Source organism: Drosophila montana, unplaced genomic scaffold (assembly GCF_035044405.1).
Source record: "Drosophila montana isolate Dmon_TW-CO22-7 unplaced genomic scaffold, ASM3504440v1 contig_3733_1, whole genome shotgun sequence".
Taxonomy (NCBI): Eukaryota; Metazoa; Arthropoda; class Insecta; order Diptera; family Drosophilidae; genus Drosophila; species Drosophila montana.
In genome coordinates this window covers 7,083,042-7,107,083 of record NW_026998620.1, presented here as the reverse complement: position 1 = coordinate 7,107,083, position 24,042 = coordinate 7,083,042, and the positions used below count along the sequence as shown (strand labels likewise).

Here is a 24,042-nt window from a genome sequence, read left to right as displayed (position 1 = left end):
TAAGTTCATTAACTTTTGGTTTTTGGTTTGAGAGTTGAGTATTTGGTTTGTCGCATGCTTTAAATTCCATATGCTTATGTTAATTAAAAGATTGACCACAAATATTATGAATATTTAACAATACAGAATTCTGTACGGATAAGACTCGCACATTTCTACATACATCCATATGTGTATTAGACAATTAAATACATTTTCTAGAATTGGTTTTCGATTAGTATTAGATATTAGATCATATGTATTATATATGTATGTATGTGTATGGGTCTCCTATTATAGTATCCGAATCACTAACCACGTTTGCTGCTGTTAAGTTTCATATCAATAAGTATTTTCTTCAATTAAAAGTTAATAGCATATCAAATATATAATAAATAATTTGAACAGTTGCCTCGGGTTTCCTTCTTCCTTGACGCATAATTGTAATTTCAATGGCTTATAATAGAAAATTATTATCATAATTTACATTTACTAGGTACTTTTTGATTCAATTTAGTTTCAACAAAATATGTAGTTAAATAATATCTTTAATCATCCAATATTAATCATGCTAAATATAGTTGCTAGACACAGTTAGGGGGCTGACTAGCTACGCTCTTACATCATAAAAATAGGTTAAGTCCTCGAATTAAATTTATCTTTGTAAGTAGTTTGATTTGGGAGTAGCTTAGTAGACATTTACACAAACCTAATTACTCTTGCTAAACATTCAGCTGCTAAAAACAATGACAATGTTTGGCTTTAGCCTAAAGTTGATCAATTCTTTAATTAATGAATTAAGTTTTAAGCGTTTCAATTATTTAGTATATTACTAGTTAGACATTTAAATGGTAATTTGCTTAGATCTCGTTACAATAGAGTTTTCCTTGCTGGACAAGTTGATATCCATACATGCTAGGTAGGTTGTATCTTGGGGTGGATTATCAAGTAGGTCGCTTAGTTTTTCAAGTTCAAAGTTCTGAATTGCAATTTCCATGACACTCAAATCCAGCACTTAGTTACAAGTTTAATGTTAATAAACACTTATTAAAGCGCATTCGCTAGTATTGCCATTTATTTTGACAAGTTCCCAATTAAGAACTTGCTAATAATAATGAATATTGATGCATGGCCTGTGAAGCTTGCATAAAATTTTCCAAATAATATTCTTGATATACACTTACTAAATATTAACCAGAAAATCAGATATATTGCTAAGAAAACAAGTAAGAGGTTCTAGTCGGGAGCTTCCGACTAGGGGATACCCTTAACCCTCTTCTTCCAACATGCGATAGGTATAAAATGAAAGATACTTGATATATATATATACTATTACAGAAGCTACATGTCAATTTTGGTGATTTTAGCTCTTATTATTTACCAATATTTCTAAAAAATCAGGATTTCAATATCGATTATTTTATCGACTTCTTGGAAACGGAGCAAGTTATCGAATATCGGAAGCAAACTCGATCTGCGCGGGTACTAGGAGGACCTTCAGCCAAAATTTCAAGTCTCTAGCTCTTATAGGTTCTGAGATCCTTGCGTTTATACATACGGACAGACGGACGGACGGACGGACATGGCTAGATCGACTAATGACTAAAGATTTTCCATGTCAATAATTATTAAGTATATTAAGAGCCAATGGGAAATTTACAAATAATTCAATACGCCAGTCCAAACGGGACACAATACACCTGGCGTCCTTCTATAAGCACACAGGTGTGTTGCATAAATGTTTAGATATTGTTTAAATTAACAATAGAACAAAATGTGAATAACTAAGAGGAAATATCAAACCACATTGATTGTCTCGACTCCAAGCACGATGGCATTCAATGAACGCGACGCATATTAGATATAAGTATAAAACTTTCGCTGAAACAACAATTGTATTGTATGGAAGGTACAATGTAAAAAGAACTTTTCTTTTGTTTCTTTGGTTTTTTGTTTTTTGTTTTTGTTTTTTTTTTTCTGCTGTCGTGCATTCAGGCAATGTTAGATGTTTCCACAACTCAGGCAATTGTATTATCCTGCTGCCTGTCTGATATGCTAATAATTAAATTAAATTTTACAATTATTAATATGTAGGGCACACGTGGTGCATTAATTAATTAAACAATATAATCATTGCAATCATTTGAATGTTGCGCAGGCTTTAAGCTTTGGGTGTATTTAATGGTTTTGTATTTGTTTATGTTCTTAATTTATGCACGCGTGCTGAATAATTAATTAAAGTAATTAAGTTTTAATGGAAAACTCATGTTGAGCATTGGGCTCTCCATAATTAATAATTGTCGTTTTAATTCAATCAACTGCTAATTTATCGGTGGTTGCTTTGCATTCAGAAATTGTTTTTTCAAAATATTTTTTAAGTGTTTGGCAAATGAAACAAAAAAAAAGGACGTAACTTAATCCTGCTTATTTATATGTCGAATATTTCATTTCTCGTTTAATTGTTTAATTAATATATGTAGCATATGTAGTGCTAGGATATTGGGAAATAAATAAAAAAGAAACCTAACAATTACACAAAATTAAATGCAAATTTGTCGAGGCAAGTAATTAAAATTACACGCAGTCGTTTATTGATTTATCTGCATATACTTGAATGTGTATAAATTGTTGACTTTAATGTTATTTCGTGTAAAGTAAATCGTGTCGCATTTCTATCCAATTCCTGTTTCAAATTTATTTGTTATTCACTTTAGTTGGTGGTTTAGTTTAGTGGCTTGCTCAGTTAATAAGTATTATGAAATAAAGTTTGTTTTTTATTATTATATTCATATACATTTATCAAGTAAATATAAGACCAATACGCTCTTGACGGCAGGATTTAAATTCATAATACCATATGCTTAAAAACTGACATTAATTATTAATCGTATTAATTCGTTTTTCATTAGCATCTTGTACAATTACACACTTATAAATTTTAAATTTATCTTTTGTCTATTATTTATATTTTTTTCTCTCAATATTATTTTTGTAGTTGCCTAAAATAACTTTAAATTCTAGTATGTGGTTTCTTCATTTATATCATTGTTGAAATACTGTGTTTTCTGAACGATGAACAATTATTGATGTAGCTGTCTGGATTTTCGGAATTAGTTTATTAAAACTTGTCGCAACATATGTCAAGTTATTTATAGATCTATAAGCGGTATTATAGTCCTTGTATCGCGTATGTCGGGCTCCTCCGCTTGTCATCAAAGGTCATTATCAAACATTTGCAATGAACGTGTTACCAAATCATCCTTGAGACATGCCTCAAGAAACTCTTCTATCGTTATGATTCCATCCTGATTTAAATCCAATTTTCGAAAAACTCGATCCACCTGCAAAACGGAGAAGACGTTATAACAAACTTTGCCTATGCTTTTCATCATACTATAGGTCTTGCTTTATGCTCTATTATTTTTAAACATAAATTCCCATTCGAGGATTTGTCAATCACCAGCCCCTTGGTGATCCACCTGTGCAATGAAGCCTTAATCATTGAATAAATTCCGCCGCACCGCGTTGCCAATCAATTTCCCTTGAGCTGAATTCAAATACACACTCTTCATTCATGCATGACTCTCTGTCGCTATGTGCACAATTATAATTACTCATACGCAGCGTAAGCCGCGTTCTGTTGCGACGCTCCGACAGCGCGTCAACGTCGACGACAACCGATGCTGCAAGTTATATTAATGGCGGTTTCAGCATTAAAAATGATGTATGCACAACAAGCGAAAACATGTAGTGGAGTGCCCGACAAGGAGATACCCTAGCAAAAGGGCAGGCTAAAGATGCTGTGGAACAACCTAATGCACTCAGAAATTGCTTATTTCTCATCTATTTGCATTTCATTTAAGTGCATTTGTATATATGTTTATTAATAAATGCACACTTAAAAACTTCACCAGAAACAGATTTAAGCCAAGAAAATTTTTTTTTTTTTTTTTATGTTTCTATTTAACGGGTAAAGGGTACCACATTGGATTCAAATAGGATTTAGACTATGCGAAATGGGAAGGCGGTATACTGGATTCTTGATATATGCACACTAAATACTACAGGGAAAGCTCAAAACAGGATATCGATATCGATTATCGATAGCTTTGAAATGAGGCAAGTTATCGCTGATTCGACAAAACTCGTACTCCGTGGACACTAGGCGGACCTAGATCCTGTAGTCTCTGAGATCGTTGCAAAAGGGCGGACCAAGAGATGGACAGAGAGTCGGATTTGGCTGCATCGAGTCGACTATTGATGTTGATCATGAATATATATGGTTTATGGGGATGATTTTTGGTAGATGTTACCATCTGCCTGTTACATGCGTTAGCACACAATCATCATACCCTTTTACCCAGTTTCAAGGGATTCTGTGTATAAATAAAGCCAGAAATGCACTGCATTCATCAAGGAATTCAAATGAATTTTACTATTCGCTTTTCACAAATGTAGTAAAAATGTTATTATTTAACTTGCTATTGTTATTAAATTGGGCAATATTGTTTGGGTAAATCTTATTATTCCGCAACATGAAACACAACAAAGAGAATGCAACATAGCTAAAATTTACATGGAATATTTAATGTTGAATTACTTCAGAATGAATTCAGACAATTTTTGAATTTGCTTTACGATTTGCATAAAATAATTCACAAGCGACGTTCTAGTTATAAATAACTATCTTGTACAATTCGTATAATTTATTTATCCGCACGGTAAGATATCTTAAGCTAGCTACAATAGAACTTGTAACAATCTAGTGTGTTAATTTTTTTTTTAATTATATTATTTCACTTCTAATATTCTAATAATATATTAGAAGACTATTGTTGTTTAATTTATTTTAAACAATTCCGTTTCCATTCGTCTTATTTCAGTTACAGCTCACCTGATCTCTCGCCTTGCGATCTTCCTCGGGTTGATGGGGTCTCCTGCCCATAAGCTCGTGTATGGCCAAAACTATTTCGCTCAGCTCGCCGCGACTGATGCGGCCATCTCCATTGAGGTCGTAAAGCTTGAAGGTCCAGCGCAGACGCTCGTAAACGGAGCCGCGCAACAGAGTGGACAAGGTGACAAGTAGGTCCTGATGCGACCCAAGAATAATATGTTAGTATAAGAGTGTATATTGAAATAACAGCAGCATTATAATAATGAGCATAGTTACCCGAAAACTAATGGCGCCGTTGCAATTAACATCGAAGGCTTTGAACACATAATGAGCATATAAACTGGAATCTGCGGAAATAGAAAATTTTGGGAACGTTTTACTACTTGAACCGAAAACTTGCGTATATAAATGAAATGTTGGGGGCTTAAGTGCCGCTTTATGGCGAAAAGCTATAATAAAAAAAAACCGAAAGAGAAAAAGCGAAAAGCGAAACGCCAGCAAGGACATTGAATAGATGCACACACACTCAAATACTTACTGCCATGTGGAAAGAATTTGGCGTAAATATCCTTAAAACAATCCTCGTGCACCACACCCTCGGGACATTCCTGCAAAACAAAAAACACAATATCATTGAAAATTATGAGCGCAAATGTAATGGCCAAAAGCTGAGTTCACACGCGCTCTGAATCCTTGCGAAACTATCTTGTGAACCTATTACTGTGTGAGACGTGTATGTAGGCGAGTTCTATTAAAATGTTTTTACTAGTCTGATTGCCATTTATATCATATACTCTTGATCAGGTCTATTAAATCTAAGTTATTTACTTGCTTGTCTCTATCTAAAAAATTAAGTATAGCTTGCGTTCATAGCTTCTGCGCGAAGAGAATTTGTCTTATTGTAATTTTTGTACCGCTCTTCAAACATAACCCAACTCTTTAGCATTACTTCGTTATACAACACCTCAGAATTAAGCTAGTGTTGCAAAGGCCTTCAATTGGCAGTTTAATAAAGAACAAGTTTTGGGTTGACTTTAATACGTAAAGTACAGTCAGCATAATTTTCGGCATTAAATCGTTATATAACACCTCGGAAATAAGCCAGTGCTGCAAAGGCCTCCAATAAATACTAGCCATTTTCAATAGGACTACGCAATTGGAAGTTTAATGCAGAACATGTTTTTGCTTGGAGAATCTATAATATATATTATATTTTTAAATTTTTAAATTTCTGCAATTTGCCTTCCTTAATAGTCCTTGGTTTTTGAATGATTTGAAAATGGTTTGTCCTCTTACTTAGTTCTGCTCGGGCTCCTAATGATTCGAAATATTGTTGACACAGATTTGAAAGAGCTGCTTGACAAGTGAACGCATGGGTGCATATGTTTGAGTTTTATGCATCTATATGTCTATACACCCACACACCCACCGAAATGATATTGCAATGAAATTCAAGATGCGTGTGCTACAAATTGGGTGACATTATTTGCTCGCCCTCCTAAAAGCAACCCGGCTCTGGTTTGCTGCTTTGCTGCGCGCTTGGCTCATAAATTTGAGTACTTAGCCTTAGCCAGAAATTCCATATTCATTTAAATATGTATGTGCGGCTTATACATATCTCGAGATACGAGTATACTATGTATTTTGTTTGTGACTGGAGGCTGTGGCAAATGGATTGTGAATATGAAGCGTGTGTCCACTTACCGTTTTAAATCCTCTGTACATGACGCGGATTTCCTGCTTGGTGAACTTGGTTTGGCGGCACAAATCTTCGAGAGCGACCGGTATGGGCTTAGGCACGCGTGTGTGTTCCAACTCATAGACCACCTCCTCGATGGGGCTTTCCGGCGGCGAGGCCATGGTTGTTTAATCTAAATGTTAATGCGAAAGCTGCCTGCTGCTAGTTGTTGCTATGTACTTCAAGCTTGGGCTTCTTATTAATTTTAATTTGTTGCGGTTATTTATAGCTTCGGCTTCAGCATAATATCAATTTTCATTTCCATTCGCTCGTAAAAGGCAACTCATTAACCGAATTCGCTGGGCGCTGAGGCATCTTACATATGTCCAAGCACACTCATTTGGGCGTTCGTGGTTTTTCCTATTCCTTTACCTATGCAGCGAGGGCATTTTGTGCGCTAAGTCGCTAATGAGGCAAGCATCGCTGTAAAGAGAGAGTGAAAAGCAACATGAGCAATGGGCCAGAATAAAAAGTTACATAAATCATGGAGCCAGACGGGCAGGCAGGCAGGCAGCGAGCCAAGTGGACGACGGAAGCCACAGCAAGGACGCAGCTCGTCATCAGCGTAAGTTGCGGTCTGATCTTCCTGACTGCTTGTTAAGGCCAACTTGCAGCTGCCGGAAGTGCAACTTGTTGTTGTCGAGCTGCTAACCAACTAGCCATCAGCAAGCAAGTGTATATACATGTATCTATATATATGTATGTGTATAGCATAAGCATTGAGTATACGCCGTGTTTGCTTCTGCTTGCTGTGTATTTTTGTGTGCTCGTGTAAATGCATCCCGGTCGGCAACATGGAAATGCTGATTATTATTGCGTGCCATAAATCAAAGCGAATCGAGTTATGCGCACGCCTTGGCGCATGCAGCACCTACTTTCTCACTCCCTTTTAGTTGGGGGTTGAGATTAAGCCCGAAGGTGATTTGGCTTGGGGTTGGGCAGGCAATCAGTTGTTGGTTCTTTAGCAGTTGCTGCTGCATGAAGCTATTTGCCAGTTGCTTACTCGGATGATAATAATCTCAGCAGTTTGCATGCAGTTAAATTGAGTGTGCATTTTGTTGCCACTTAATTGCAGTGCTAAGTGGGGTATATTAAAATGGATGCTCCATGCATAAATCTATTAACTATTACAACTCCAAATAAATAAAAATGCTTGCCCTGACTGACGGATTGACTGACTGATTGAGTGACTGACTGATTGACTGGCTGATTGACTGACTGATTGACTGACTGATTGACTGACTGACTGACTGACTGTCTCATTGTTTGGTGGTCAGCGCACAGTTCGAACTGGAAGAGCTGCTACTCAGGTGCTCTCAGGTGATAAAGGTGCACGTTGAGATGAGTTTTTTAGAAAATTCGATCCATAATTGTGAAAAAATCGTGGAAAACGGTTGCATAAAAGTTATTGTTTACCATCCGATTGGCATGCAACTCATTTTCAAAGATTACTGTGAAAGTTCTTTTGATATAATTGCCACACCTTTCGCAAAATCGACTCTTGTTGGGTGAAAGTTGGAGTCAAATGGTTGCATGAACGAAAGTTTCTTCTTCGAATACAAGCTTTAGACAAAGAGACTAAAATAAGCGGAAAATTTTAAGTCCAACTTTTCGTTCTTAATTCGATGGAATTTAAAATTATTTTCAAATATATAGGTAAAATATAACTTTAGACGAACATTGAAAATTCCTACGAACGGAAAATGGGTTAAAAATTGTTGTCTAAAATTTAACGCAAGCGGGGGAAAAATGCAGCTAGTATATATGTACACTTATTTTTTTGGAGCATCCGATAATATATACATAATTTTTTAAAATCTCTTCTGCAGGAGAATATGGTTTACTTCTTATTAAAGTAAAATAATTGATCGAAAAATATAAAATTTATTGGGATCTATATGGAAATCATATAAATTGCAGGAATTAAGCGTTTTGCTTTTCAGAAGTATTATAATAGCAATATTTTAGAATAGAGTTGAATACAAATTTAAATAATATTCGTGATATTTAGTTTTTATTGATTCCAGAAAAGGACATCATACAGTAAAAAGACTGCGAAAGAGTTTTGCTATATGGTCAATAAGTGGGTTTCTTAGTAAAGTCAATGTATCTTTATAGCTTGTCAACTTACCCCCTAAAGAGTTTGACAAGGGGAGTAATCTTTCAGAATGAAAGTAAAAAAAATCACAGAGAAAAGAGACAAATTCGCTACAAAAATCATAAGTCCGAATTTTGCGGCAACAGAAAATTTTATGGATTTGAAAATTCGAAAATGAAATGCAGCTGACACTCAGCCAAAGGTACAAGCAAGTCGGTACTTTGAAGTATTGACAAAAAAAAAGAAAAAAATTGATTGTAATTGGTTTCTGGAAGCTTGGTTATTTGATATATTGATTTGAAGAGCAAATTGAGGTTGCTGCAAATTGTGAATTTGATGCATTGCTTTCGATTGAGTGTGAACTTTAAAGTGCAGGCCATTTGGCAAAGTGCTGTACTTGATGACATTTTATTGCTCGCAAATTGAAACTAGTTTTGAGAAATTTCAGAGACATCCTCAGGAAAAACTTGATCGCACTTCTCGCTTACTCGAGTGAGCAACTTGACCTCTCTGGCTGGACAAAATGCAATAGCGTTTCGCCGTTGAGAGCTCAAAAGGTTTTTGTTATTTTTCTCCATTTCTGGTTTATTTCAGTGCTTTTTCCATGCCATTTCCATTATACTCGAATACATACACACGGTGCCGTGTTATCAAACTGGGAGGCAGCATAGTTATTTCCGACGTCACAGTTGGAATGAATAAATCCAGCAGATTGGGACGAAAGGATGGGCAAATAGGTCAGAGGTGCGGCGGAAATAACTTTGACAGTTTGATCCAAGCAAATATCTCTCATCGCCCTCCAATTTGGCGCATTAATTTCCTTTTGGCACACAAACTCATAAACATTTCAAGAGTCTTTGCTGTACTTTCAGCGCTTTTACAATTTAAATAAGTTGCAGCAGTTGTCCAAATCAAATACATAATTCATCAATGCCGCAGCCTGTACTTCGATTGAGTATCGCAGCGTACTTCCAAATGCAGCAATCAACTCAAAGCAGGCGCATCTATATGCTATTCACACAAAATCGATTCGATAAGTACATACATATGTATACATATATAACTAACATAGATAGCCAAAGTGTCGTGTATATGGCAGACAGCTCAAATTGCTTAAATTAAGAATCTTTGAAACTTTTGCAATATTGCGTATTGCATAAAATGCAGCACGAAAGCTTGAGTTGAGGACAAACTCTAGTCGAATTATGAAATTCCCAAAGTCGAATAATAAGTTATTGCTGGTAAAATTTTATAATCGAGATAGATCTGAAGCTGAAACTATGCAAAGAGTCAAGGTGAAATGAAAACTTAAGCCAGACCTTTGTTTAACAAATAACTCATAAGTCGTTAAAAATTAAAAGACGTTTGTTTATTGACATTGAGATGTGTTCACAACTAAATTTACTTATTGTCTTAAGACAGAGTCTAAATAAATAAAATGGAAAAATAAAATATCTATTTATTTGTAATCTTCTCAGATTCAGAGCTTTCTGACTGTGTAATTGCAAGTAATCTCATCAAGAGAATGACTCTCATAGCCCGGTTTTTTCTTCTGATTTTCGCTTTAAATATTAAATAATATTGTAACTGGCTTAAAAGTGCTTCAAGATGCAAATAGAAGAATAGCGCTTAGCATCCCTGCAGCCAGCATTCCATAGTTGCAGCAGCTTCTTTGCATAAGTGTCCTAGTACTCATATATTATAATAGTATAATAATTGAGACACTGTCAAATTGCTTCATCAAAGTAAAGATTATTTTATGCTAACCTTTCAAAAATTGCACACATCATCTTTGTTAAACTTCTGCCACTTAAGAGTAAACGTTTTAGCAAGAACAGCTTGCCATGAAAAAGTCATTACGTCCTCTTTAGATTTGGCCATAACGAGTAACAGCTGTGCAGAGTTGGGTAAACTAATTGCATGACTCTATTTGCACAAATCAAAGACGCAGCAGCAGCAGCAGCAAAAGCTGCATTTTACAACATTTTTCATATCGTTTAAATAGCGGAAGTCAAGGCAAACGCCCCTATTCGGGTGCCTAGAGAGCAGCCCCTTTCCATGCGGCCACCTTGCGTTTAAAATGCAGCTGGGCAGCTGCTGCTGTTGCCGCCTGCTTGGCTGGTGCTTTTCCTGGGGTTTTCCAATGTGAGTGCCTGAAATATGCACATGTGTTTTTCAAATATGACGTATACGACATGTGCTTCCGCCAGCGAGCACACGAACACTTTGCAAGCTCGCCTGCTGCGCCGTAATATTTAATGTTAGGCGTGCTAATTAAATATTAAATCGGGTCAAAGCTTAAACGCCTTAACGCGTACATCTTTATTAGCTAATTGACAAATGGTAAAGCGAAAGCCCTGAAACATTGAAATGCACTTAAATGGCTTGAAGGCCGAAGCTAGACTCCGATTTGTTGGCATATATGCAAATTACGTGCACTAACTACTATATTGTGTGGTATTTCATTTGTTTAATTGTGTTTTGTGTGCGGTGTACGGGCCAAACCTGGAAATATGGAAATTGGAATTTCGACTCAGTGCGGGAATGGCATACACATGCTGGAATGCTATGCATGTCAGGTCCTTCACTTCTAAATAGCAACGACAGCCACAGCAGCAGCAGCAGCAGCAGCAGAAGCAGCAGCAGCAACCACACGAAGGACAAGGCTTGCCGCTTCTTAACTCGCCTTGCATGCAGTCATGCAATGCTACTTGAATAAACTAAACAAAACAAAAAACGAGAAAGAAGAGCTAAGGGAAAGAAGGCAAGCCGAAGATTTTATACTCTTGCATGTGCTTTGCCCGTATCTAAGAAGCAGAGGGAAAATAGTTAATGCCGAGTATGGTTATGATATCTCGGAAAACAAAAAAGTTTTCCATACAACAACTTAACTTTCGACCGATCGTTCCTATGGCAGCTATATGATATAGTGTTCCGATATTGATAGGATTTGGCATATATATGAGGAGCACAGTAAAACTAATAAATGCCGAGTTTGGTCAAGACATCTTGATAATCAAAAAAGCTTTTTATGCAAAATCCTATGGCAGCTATATGATATAGTGGTCCGATCCGTGCAACAAAAAGAGGCACTTTTGCAAAGTTTCATGACTATAGCTTTAAAACTGAGAGACTAGTTCGCCTAGAAACAGGCAGACGGACAGATGGACATGGATAGATCGACTCGTCTGTTGATACTTATCAAGAATATATATACTTTATGGGGACGGAGATGTCTTCTCCTTCTATGCTTTACACATGTCACGACAAAATTATAATACCCTCTGCAAGGGTTTAAAAAGAGGCAAGCCAAGCCCTTTACGCCGTCTTTTGTACACACAGTGGTTCGAATATGTGTACAAATTAATTGGTGCTTCAAAAAGCTTAGGGCATGATAATAAAGTTCTAATTGGATTCTCTAAAAAAAACATTTTTATTAATCAAGTGCAACATGCTTTTGTTTTTTTTTTTCTTTTTTAAAAACCAATTTGTACACTTTAAACGGAACAGGCTACACTCACTATATATATATATATATTTTTGATATATTTAAAGGTTTATTTAGTATCAAGAGCAAGAATATGCCAATATTTTTAATTTTATTCAAAAATAATAAAAAATATATATATGTATTACATACATAAAAACGTACAACTAGCACCACTGTGCAATGGCCAGCGCTGAGCCTTTGTCATTTCCCGCTGCTTGCTCATGCCATTTTCACGGACAGACAGCGAGGAGTGGCGCATACTAGAAAAGCAATCGTCTAACTAACCAACTAACCCGTAACTATCTAAATAAAATTGCCTGACAGCGGCGACACGCGACTGCCACAAAACCTAATTATATATGTACATACTATATAGTTAGAGACCTGCATATATGTATACTTATTTAAATTGCATTTTTTTTATTTGGCTCCTCGACGAGCACAATTACACAATTGAATTTTTGGCATGCCCCAGACGCCCACACAAATCGACCAGAAAATCTTGAGGCGCCCACAAAGACAATAAATCAACGCCAATTATACGTGTATATCCGTATATCCTGTACATTTTTTGGGGGTTCTCACTTTTCATTCTAGGGCCAACTCGGCGGCAAATGATAAACGACTTTCAGCAACGGGCCAGCAAAAATTGCAACACTTTTCAATCTGGTCTAAGATCTAGTCCGATTTTGGCCAGTGCATAAGAAGTATTCGTGGTCTAAATATAAAACCTGTTTAAAAGTTTGCCAAAGAGAAACGACTGAATAATAAAGCACAGCACACTTCGTGACGACATGTGAGAAATATTTGCTTAAATTGAAAATTCCAGATTGGCATTCCGAAGGATATGCATATGAGTTTCCTTTACTAACACATCAGCGATTGGCATGCACTTCGCTCTTAATTGGCTTAAAAGTGGCGGATAATGTCCTTTCTGTGTGGGCTTGCGGTTGCTGGCAATAATAAGGTTTCATGCTGAAGTGTGCCTGTGGGCGACTGAGATTTGTAATAATGCACGCAAGCGCAATAATTCAATAACGAATTCAACTTTAATTGATTTATGGTACATTCAAGGACATTCCCCAATGCCCAAAGTGCACTATAGATAATTCAATTATTCGGCAATCTGAGCAAATTCAAAAGACACATATGCAGTTGCTTGTGTTTATTGCAGTTAACCCATGCCTTTATCTATATCTACATATTAATAAATATATATATGTTTTTAGCGCGCTATCAAAATCTGTGATCGCTCCAAATTTCATTTCACCCATTTAAAAATTTGTATTTTTTTTTAATTTACAATGATATTTATAAATGAGTTTCAAGTCACTCGAATGAAAAGCAAACATGGGTTTACATTTTCCGCTTGTTTTAGCCAAAAATCATTTAAACACATGAGCATAAAGCCGAAAAGTCAGCTTTTGTTTAAACAAATGCTTTACCAGCATTTTTCATTCACGGGAAAATTCTGCGTAAATTCTGAAATAGCTCTCAAATGAATTTTCACAAAAATCTCGGAAAATGGGCTTGAAATCGATCGGATGGTAAACAAGCGAGTTTCATATAACAGTTTAATATGAATTTTCCACACTTGCGGCTGGAATTTCCGAAAATCCTTACAGCAAATTTCAGCTTCCTGGCACTTGCGGTTTGCGCTGTGCCTTCGTGTCATGAAATCATGATTTAACCAATCAGTCAATCAGTCAGTCAATCAGCCAGAATCAAGAGTTGCATCTTTGGCAAAAAGCTGAAATATATCTACGTCAACCATGGCCGTTTTTCAGCAGCAATTATATATTCTCTATGGTACAAAAATTTGACCAGCTTTTTATACCCTGAACCCACTGAAAATGGGTAAAAAGGGTATAATGTAGTTGTGCAAATGTATGTAACAGGCAGAAGGAAGCATCACTGACCTCATTAAGTATATATATTCTTGATTAGCATCAACAGCCGAGTCGATCTAGCCATGTCCGTCTGTCCGTCCGCATGTATGAACGCAAGGATCTCAGAACCTATATGAACTAGAGACTTGAAATTTTAGCTGTAGGTCCTCCTAGTCCCCGCGCAGATCGATAAAAATCGATATCGAAATCCTGTTTTTTGAAAAATTTCGGCAAATAATATGAGCTAGAGTCACCAAACTTGACAAGTAGCTTTTAGAATAGTATATATGTATATATCAAGTATTTTCATTTTATACCTATCGCCTGTTGGAAGAAGAGGGTTCAGGGTATCCCCTAGTCGGGAGCTCCCGACTAGAACCTCTTACTTGTTTTGTTTATTTTTTACTTCAGTTTACTAAAAGTTTTTCACTTGATAAAAATATTAAATTTATACAATTTTTTTGATTGTCTTTTTGCACGGCTTAACTCAAAATCACAATGCATATTAATGGCAATTGATTTCGTTTTTTTTTGTTTGTTGGTATTTGTAATAATACGCAGAAAAGCGAGTATGACATTTCAATATGTTGGAATTCCCAGAATATTAAATGTAAACTTCAATTTATATCTATATGATAATACGGAGAAAAATGAATATGACATTTAAATATGAAAAATTAACTTCAACTTTTATATACATGATATATATATATATGTATATATGCGAGTGGATAATAATTAAATTTTTGGCAACGAAACTATATACAAGTTGGATAAAAGCCAGCTAATGGCACAAAGGGCCTATGAATATTGTTGATATGCCAGAGGATTGGTGTAAAAAGCGAAAGCCATTTGTTATTATCAGATTGCCAGTCTGAAAAGTGAATTTTGTATTCAACTAAATAGACGGGTGTACTTTAGAAAACGTAACAAATGCCGTTCCACTATGGATTTGAACTTAAAATTTTAGTTTGTCATTAAAGCGTAGTTTGGCTCTCTGGAGAAATCAGGCAAAAAGTGTTGATGGAAACTTGGTTCTGAGGCGGCGGAAACTTTTGTTTGTTGCCTTGTGAATAGTTGCTTGCTAATAAACAAACAAAAAAAAGAACAACTCGACAACGTTGTGATAATTTAAGGGCACACTTGCCGGCTGCCATGCACGCAGCATTTGCCCCCAGTGGAGCCCTAAGATGTGCCAAGAAACAATAACAAATGACACCCTCGAGCATTTATAGAGCAGCGTTATATTCCATCCGTTCGTATCACGCTTCCTGCTTCTGTTTCTTGTCCTTGCAGCGGGCCAGTGGATAGCGGCATTTGCGATAATACACACGCATAAGGAGTGCATGTCATTCGTATCTCTTTTGACTCTGGTCGCGATGCTCTTCACTCTTTTTTCTGCGGTAATGTTTCATCAACCTCACTTTTGGTATTTGATATTTTGGGGCCACAAATGAAGAAAGTATTCCTTTTTGGATGCTAAGCTTTGGAACCACTTTCCAAGCTGACTTCACATACTTCACTTGCGCATATCTTAATCAATTCTCTCTCTATAAGGTTTCAACTTGCACCCAACAAACAAACGAACTAAAGAAAGTGAATTAAAATAGCTGCAAATACAAGCAGCATACGAAACAAAGCAATTGCAATTCAATTAACAGATTTCTTGGGGCTAACCACACGTTTTCTATAAAAACTTGTGTGTTTCTTAAACTACCTTGAGTATATCCTATTGTGCCATATTCCATATATGCCAATATTCGCAAAAAGCCAACAGACCTTAAATTGTGGCTTTAGCTGCAATTGCATTTATTATTATTTATTAGACTTTGCGAGCTGGGGAGACGGTGGCAAAAAAATGATATATAACCAATTTATGTGGACTATGGGAGCAATAAATTGGGGGACTAATCTACAGACATCCGGAAGGATGAAGGGACATACAGATAAACATACTTTAGTTCTTCGTCTTGATCAAGAATATAAATACTTTATACGTTCGGATGCCAGTTACATTCATTTTCACAGAAACATGAAACCACGTTTAAGCCATTGTCAATACGTTCAGGGTTATAATTTAAAAAATAAAAATTTATTAACTTTAATACAATGAGACCTGTTGGAAATAGAAAACATTCCTGACAATAAGTATTTCGAGCAGTTATGAATTTTTATCACAACCAATTTAGTGCTTGTTTCCAGCTAAGATTGTTTTGATAGCTAAGGAGATAAAAAAATATAAAAATTTACTAAACTAGTTTTTAAATTTACTGGCAATTATTTAATCAATTTTTGCTGCTGCTCTCAGTCTACATTTATTTTTGTAGCATTATTTATGCCCAGCGGAAATAAATTAGGCCAGCTCATAAATTAAAGCAGATCAAGCAAAACAAAAAAATATTGCCGTCCAGTCAACATTTTGTGGTTCTCACTCTAGCACACACATACATAGAAACTATATATATAACTTGCCCGAAAATTATTGTAGTGACTACCCTAAGAAATACTCGGTCAGTTGCCCTCGATTCCCCTTGTCTTACAACGAGCTACAGAAATTGCTAAGCATTTGCGTTTCGCCTTTTGCTTTGTTGGCCGATAAAGAAAATTATTGTCTAAAACTTGGCGCATATCGCCGAACCGGAAGTGCTGGGGTCATAAAAACTAGCGGGCGACTTTGGCAGTGCTCTATGTGTGTGTGTGTGTGTGTGTGTGCGCGCGTGGGTGTGAATATATATGTATGCGTCGCCAGCAGGACGACGTTCAATGGCGTTTTATTGTTGAGCATTTCGCACAGTTGTAGGATTACATTTGTATATGAATCCACCCGCTGCCGCACAATTGCTTCCATTCTGTGGAGGAGGAGGGGGGGGGGGAGGGGGTTACAACTATTTTGGCAGTTTGTTAGGTTGGCTGGCCGACAATGAAGTCAGTTTTTTAGTCGGTTGGGCAGTGCCAAGTAACTGCGAGTCATTCATTGTGGGAGTTACTAAAACTTTCGTAACGGAAGTACATCGCCAAGTTTCTGGGGCTCTCTAGTTTTTGCATACTGCTGCAAATGTTTTGCTTTAATTTCTTGCTGCTGATTGCATTTTTAGTGCAAAATAATGAAAACAATTGCATGGTGCAAGTTTTTAATTGGGCTGGGCACCAAAGTGGCCCTCATTCGACCCCCTAATGAAACTTCAATGCGATACAATTGAACTAACAAGTTTCCGCTTCGCTAACTGTCAGAAGGACAAGTGAGCCGGAGAACTGAGTGCTCCGGCTCTTCCATATTTGCCAAATTACTCTGACATTTGTAGTTCCCTGTCTGCACTTCTGCTGCTACGGAAGCGTATCATGGAACTGATTGCCGTTTCACTTAATTCGAATCTTGGTTTGTGGTTTGGCTCGAGTGCCCGCTCTTGATGTGAATGTGGGACGTACTTATGATTGCATAGAATTGAGTGCATTGGATACTCATGTGCTCATATTAGAGCCTATCTACTATTTTTAGTCTCGAAGTAGTACTTATCAAGATCGATTTCCATTCGGTGTTTTAAGTACTATTATTCACACTACTTACTTGAATTAATGCTAAGCTTATTTCTTTCTTTTGTATTATTATTATTATCATATTTTTTTTTGAGAATTTTTTGTGTGTTTATGTTCAACAGCAATAATAAGAACGACGACAAGGAAGCCAAATAAAAAATGTGAAAAACTTTTTCCGCTAAAAATAAAAGCCAACAAAAACGCCAACAGCAATAGAAAGCAACAACAACAAAACAGCAACAATGCCAATAAAACGGAAACATTCAAGGCACAACTCATGCAAAAACTGTACTCTGCGCGAAGAAGTATGCTATATATATATTTTTTTTTGTTTTTTTTTGTTTTATTAAATCGCCCAATGACTGTCGACTCCTCGACTGGCGGACTCTTGGCTGCTGTTGGAGGCCCTTTGCCGTCTACTCGGCCAGTCCCTGCATAGTAATTAATGCTTGTAAGTGCCACTCGTCTCGCTATGTGTGCGTGTGTGTGTTTGTGTGTGTGTGTGTGTGTAGGTTGCGCGGCGTTGCCACATTTTCAGTATTTGGGCTATCAAGCTTTTTGGGTGCTGTTTGTTAATTGCATGTTTGCCGCATATGTTAGCTTGTAACTGTGAATTCGGCGCCACCTGCGTCGCCACATTTCTGCAAATGTTCGGCAATTAAAAAGTGTTACCAAACCTTTATATCAGGGTCGTGCGAGCCACAGTCAAATCTTTCCATCTCTCTTGCTTGCATTTGCCTTTTGCACGTACCACATAGCGTATGCGTATTGCACCAAACTTTTCGCAACTTCACATTCATCAGCTGGTCATAAAAGCAACGATGGAAAGCCATATAAAAAACTTGTGGAAATTCTCCACACGACGACTATGACGATTTATAGCCAGTCCTTAAATATACCCTCTAGTATAATATGTTTGAATTTATTATTGTAATTATATTATATATAATTCGTGATTTCTCATAACTGAATTATAAGAAGCAGCAGTTAAAAAAAAAATAGTTTTGCAATAACTGATAACGATCTCTTTAGAGGGAATCGGGTAGGTTGGCTACTCAGATGCAGGTCCAGAATATAAATATTATGTATGAGTTCCTTTGCTTAAAACAAATTTTATTAAAAGTTCATTACACCCTACATAAACTTTTTCAAGGTACAGGGTATCATAAAGGTACATAAATTTGCGCATATTAATCTGTATGTATGTGTAAGCATTCATTTAATAGACACACATACGTATCATGTGGGTACCTCTCTTGTTGTCCTTGAAATGTCTGCGCTTAATAAGTTGACCAATGATACGTTATTTCTTGCAATCAACGCATGTGCGCTAAAATAGGTCAACTAATAGGTCAACTGTAGCTATTTACTTAAGGGACATTAAGGATAGAAATGTTGAGTTTTTAAGAAATAAAATGTAAATTATATGAAACAGCTCAGATTAATATTAGTTAATATTAATAATAATCTCTTAAGCAATAGCAAGGATTGTTTAGTTTTCTTAGAAATTGAAAGTGATAGAACTTGGCATTTAAGCAACATAAGATACAAGTCTCCTATGTATATTCTTTTTGAAATTCCCACAACAAATGTCACAGTTTAACTGCATTTGATTTTCTGAGCTATTTTAGTGCCCAACCGAACAATTGGAGGGTTTGTGAAGGTGAGAATTATTGCCAACTAAAGCTATTAAAATTAATAGCATTATTGTACGTATAATTAATTTCTGCTGACGTTGCAAATATGCATAGCTGCTGTGTTGCTGCTAAATAAAATTTTCCGTCCAATTGCGTCTGTATTAAATTTGTAACTAATATTGCACTTTAATAATAAAGCTCCGAGCTTTAAATAATAAATTGAAATAATAAGAGTAAAGAAATAAGATAAGCATCAATAAAATGACTTACTTATATATTATTTTTGGGTTTTATTTTTCCAATTTTCTGGGCGGGAAAACTAGCTACTTTTTTCGGGGCTTACGAATAAATAATTGATCAATGTCTATGTCTACTCAAATTTAATTCCAAAAGCAGACTTATATAATTGTTTGTCGTCCTGTGTAAAGTATGTGATTAGCTATGTATTGTGATATCCCTAAAGCCCAAAGTGATTAGGCAATTGAAGAAAGCGTTTGAATCATTTCACGCCTTCTTATTGTCGCTTTCCGTTTGCGTGTCTAAACGCTTAGGTAACAAATATTTGACCAGGCACAAAAGGTCACGGCACCTGCCCTTCTCAGGGTGTGACTTTAACACTCAAATGCAAGGACAGAGAGAGAGAGAGCTGCTTAATCAAATCCAAATGTCACTTACATAACTACATTATCAGACAAGGCTTGCAATTTTGATAATTTAATGAATATCATGTTCCATTGAACCAACGCTTGGCGGATGGGGACCTCGAGTTCAGTTCAGTTCATTTCAGTTGAGTTTATTTTTAACGTTTTCTATTTACCGCACGAGAGTCGCATTTGTGTGGACGTGGGGCGTATGTGTATATGCATGCGTATGTTTGTGGGGGAGGGGAGGGGTGGGTAGGGGAGGGCGGCTTGTATTTGTGAATGAATCTAGAGCATACCTTGATGCTATTTTTAAACGCAACAACAGCCACGGCAACAAATGCCGTTTAGTTTGGCGTTAAGAGTTTTTTCCATCCTTTTTAGCAGCATCATAGGCCAAGTACGCGCTGTTGTTTGTGCTCTTGCCGTTAGTTGCAAGCACTTAAAAAATAGCTAGGCAAATAACGTCAAGTATTATTTAATGAATTGCAATGTAGCTGAAGAGTCCTCACGGTATAAGGATGTCTCTTAATACAATGATACAGTAATTTATATAAAAAGTGTGTGTCCTGTCTGTGGCATGGCCCAAGCCGTGACACCTATCTGCTTTGTACTGCAGTTACCTCATGTGATGTAAGTGCACGCTTTTCAAGGAAAACGCTTGTATACAACTTTTTGTGAACTCTTTGTGAAAATTGATTGGAAAGTGTTTGGCATATATCGGTAAATCGAACTGCCGAGTAACGGTGAAATATGGGTGGTCGGAAAGGCAATGTGTTAAATTTGAAGAAAAAACATGCCCCAGGCGAAACTGTGTAATACCTGCTAGTATATATATTTAATTGGTATATATTAATATTTAAGTAAACCATTACGGATGGAATATGAATATTGACTAGGGGATACCCTATACCCTATGAGGAATAGGCAGCTTTTCTTTTTTTTTAAGATCTACGCGCTCCCAAAGATAGACAGACAGTTGGAAAGACTAACTTGTCTAGATAAACTTAGTTTATCGGACTGAACAGGAATATATATATACTCTACACGGTCCGAGCGGCTTCTTTCTGCCTGTCGCAAACAATTTTCTCTTTTTACCCATTTTCATGGGCTCTGGCCATTAAAAAGGAATAAAATGTTAAAAAAGTAATAGGCATTTAAAGCTCACAAAAAAAAACCGACAAACTTCCATATGTATAAAATAGTTTCAATTCAATAAAACTATTTAGAGATTCTCATATAAATCATACTATAAATATTGGTTTTGTTACGCTGTCAATATCAACATCAAATCTAAATTGCCATTAAAATAAAAATTGATGTTGTGCACGAAATGGATGTTGTTTGTTGAACGGCATGAAAAATTCTCTTATTTGTTAAATTTAATTGGATTGTTGGTGAACATACATATATGTACGCACTTAATACATATGAATACATTTTTATGCACATGTATGTGAAGACGTATGTCTCTTGGGATAATGTGTATATGCAGATTTTTAGAGTTGAATATCTTATTGCCAACTGTCTCATTTATCAACCGAAAAATGGGTTAAATACAGTTCCTTATAGAATTTGACGACTTCACGTCCCGCAAATAAATTAAGCGAAATAAATTGAAATTGCAAAAATGCGTCAAAAGGATACTCTTTAATGGCCTTCCTATTTAAAAATAATATCTAATAAATTAAATAATTTTTGTCCTGCTATAATAAACATATTGAATCAAATTAGTCTCCGTACCATAACAAATCCAATTATTTAAATAGACAATGAATTGCATGTAAACATGGCCTATCGCATTTTTGATTTCCCGCATCGTAGTCCTGACCTAACACTTGTAGGTAAACTAATAAAGCCCACTGTTCGCTGCAGGTGCTTTATTTTGTGTTCATTTGTGTATGATTTAGCGTGTGTTTGTTTGCCCGAGGCGCCTAGTTAAATAAATCGCATGCGATTAAAAATTTATGGACACACGTAAATTTAGGGACATACGTTTGGCTTTTGTGTTTTTTCATGTTGAGATTCTATTATATTTTCAAATTCTTTTGCATATTCCAGTTGCTTTCATGCTTGTTGGTTTTATGTTACGTTACGCAGCCGCACAGTGGAGCTTAACATTAAAAAATTATTCAAAAATGCGATAGTCAAAATGGGTAATGGGTAGAGCCTTGATTTGCGGTATATTATTTGTTTATTCTAATAGTTCAAGTTCCAATTCGATATCTTATTTATTATATAAAAAAGAAAATAGTATACAAATAATTAACAAACAAATAAAATAAAAATAATATTAAGGTATTTCTATAAACTGCTTTAATCGTTACTTTTTATAAAAATTAAATACTTATTATCTGATTGCTATAAATATATCTTTCCAGGTGATATGTTCATTTCGGGACTAAGTATTTTAACATTAATTTGTTGTTCATTTTCGTCTTTATGCTACTTTTGTACCACTGTGCGTCCGTTAAATAAGTTGTTCTTTATAGTTCGGTCTTAAATGTATAAGTGTGAGTAGGTGATAAATTTGCATTTATATCGCTACGCTATTGTTTACTTTGTAGGTTAGTTTGTTTGGCTTGCCTGCGCTGTGCGTATATTTACCTTCGATGCCTTTGGCGGCGATGACGACGAGGACGAAGACGAGGACGAGGACGAGGACGGGGACGACGGACAACGGACGAGTTAACCTCAAAGCAAGCTCCGATACACCAAGTCAGGACCTCTTGACTTTCCACACTTGAACCGACGCGACGCACTTCACAAGGTCCTCGCTATTCCTGTTTCTATTTTTCTCTCTCCCCGCCTTTAGCTTTTGCGTGTCTCGATTTAATTTGGTAATGACTTTGGCTTATTAATTTATTTGCATAGTTGCGCACATTTTTGTTTCATTTTCGGTTTTTGGCCAACTTGTCACTCACATCATTCTGCTCTCAACCCGCACGCACACACGGTATAAATTTTCGTTAGCCGTTGTCGTTGTTGTTGTCGTTGTTGTTGCTGCTTAAGTTCGCTTACAAACGCAGCGTCAAAGCAAAAAGCCAAGCAAGCAGCCTGCACAAGTAAAAAAAAAACTGTATCTTTTAGATCCGGGCATATCCTTTATCTCGGACAACGCAGCAGCGCAGTCAGGAGCAGCAGCAGCCGCGGCGTTAGCAGAGCAGCAGCAGCAGCGTTAGCAGCTGCGGCCGTGGCACCGCCAGCAGCTGTAGCTGGGAAAAATTTTCGTTTACGCTGCTGTGCGGAAATTCAACGCTTCTCTTAAGAACATTTTTGCAGCAACATCAAGAACAACAATCAACAATCGACGACAAAAACAATTAAAAAAGCAGCATATCATAAATGAAAATTAAGAACAAACCGCAAAGCGTTGCCGCCAAGCAGTCCCAGATTTCGTTTGCGTTACAGTCGACCCGTTGTCGTTGCCGTTACCCAGGAGCCTGTCGACGTGCACACGCGAGTGTCCTATACACAACTGATTACAGTTATAGTCCTTGCAGCAGAGCCGAACGCGACTGCGGCTCGAATGCTAGCTAGGCAGCGACGCTAACGTTCGTTTTCATTTCGCTTTGCGTTCGTGTCGGCAGCACGACGTTGACGTCGACGTCAACGACGACGACGACGGCGATGACGGCCAGGTTCCGTTACCAAAATTTGACTAAGCACAGCTTTGGTTTTGCCTGACGCCTGACAGCTGAGACTGCGACAGAGACTGTAACGGGAAAGGCAACGGCAGCGTCGACAGCTTCACATTTTGCGCTGGCAGCGGGGCTTCTTGCGGTGAGAGAACGTGGCTGAGAGAGCACACGAGACGAGAGATTGCGAAGGAGAGAGAGGCGGGCATCAGCTTACTGGGGGGGTTGGTATATGAGCGGTGGCCCCCGCGTGTACAATGGGACGCACACGTAACATATTGTCAGCTTTAAAGTCGACTTTGGTATTCTCTTGCAAATCAAATGAATACTGCCTTACGATTTGAATTCAATGAAATTTATTTGATTGAAATTCTTATTATATGTCTATGTGCAAAAGTTCAACATATCTTTATTTTTATTTTGTTAATCTTTTATGCAAACAATATGTCTCAACTAAACCTTCCTCATTCGGCGTGGCCTACTGTGCCGACACACGCCCAGCCT

The 24,042-nt window shown here is 36.8% G+C and overlaps 1 protein-coding gene and 1 long non-coding RNA gene across 2 annotated transcripts; one reads left to right on the top strand and one right to left on the bottom strand.

The window, feature by feature from the left end:
• Positions 1 to 2,875: 2,875 nt before the first annotated feature.
• Positions 2,876 to 23,383, bottom strand: LOC135436959 (Kv channel-interacting protein 1). The gene is made up of 7 exons (XM_064694740.1): positions 23,265 to 23,383; positions 22,508 to 22,957; positions 6,578 to 7,034; positions 5,412 to 5,481; positions 5,150 to 5,220; positions 4,874 to 5,068; positions 2,876 to 3,320 (listed from the first exon to the last, which is right to left on the bottom strand). Exons 3-7 carry the CDS (start codon positions 6,731 to 6,733, stop codon positions 3,192 to 3,194), a joined length of 621 nt encoding a protein of 206 aa, XP_064550810.1. The 5' UTR covers positions 6,734 to 7,034; positions 22,508 to 22,957; positions 23,265 to 23,383; the 3' UTR covers positions 2,876 to 3,191.
• LOC135436961 (uncharacterized) lies at positions 4,953 to 5,647 on the top strand. The gene is made up of 2 exons (XR_010437632.1): positions 4,953 to 5,091; positions 5,146 to 5,647. It is a non-coding gene; the product is annotated as an uncharacterized LOC135436961 (long non-coding RNA).
• Positions 23,384 to 24,042: the final 659 nt, after the last annotated feature.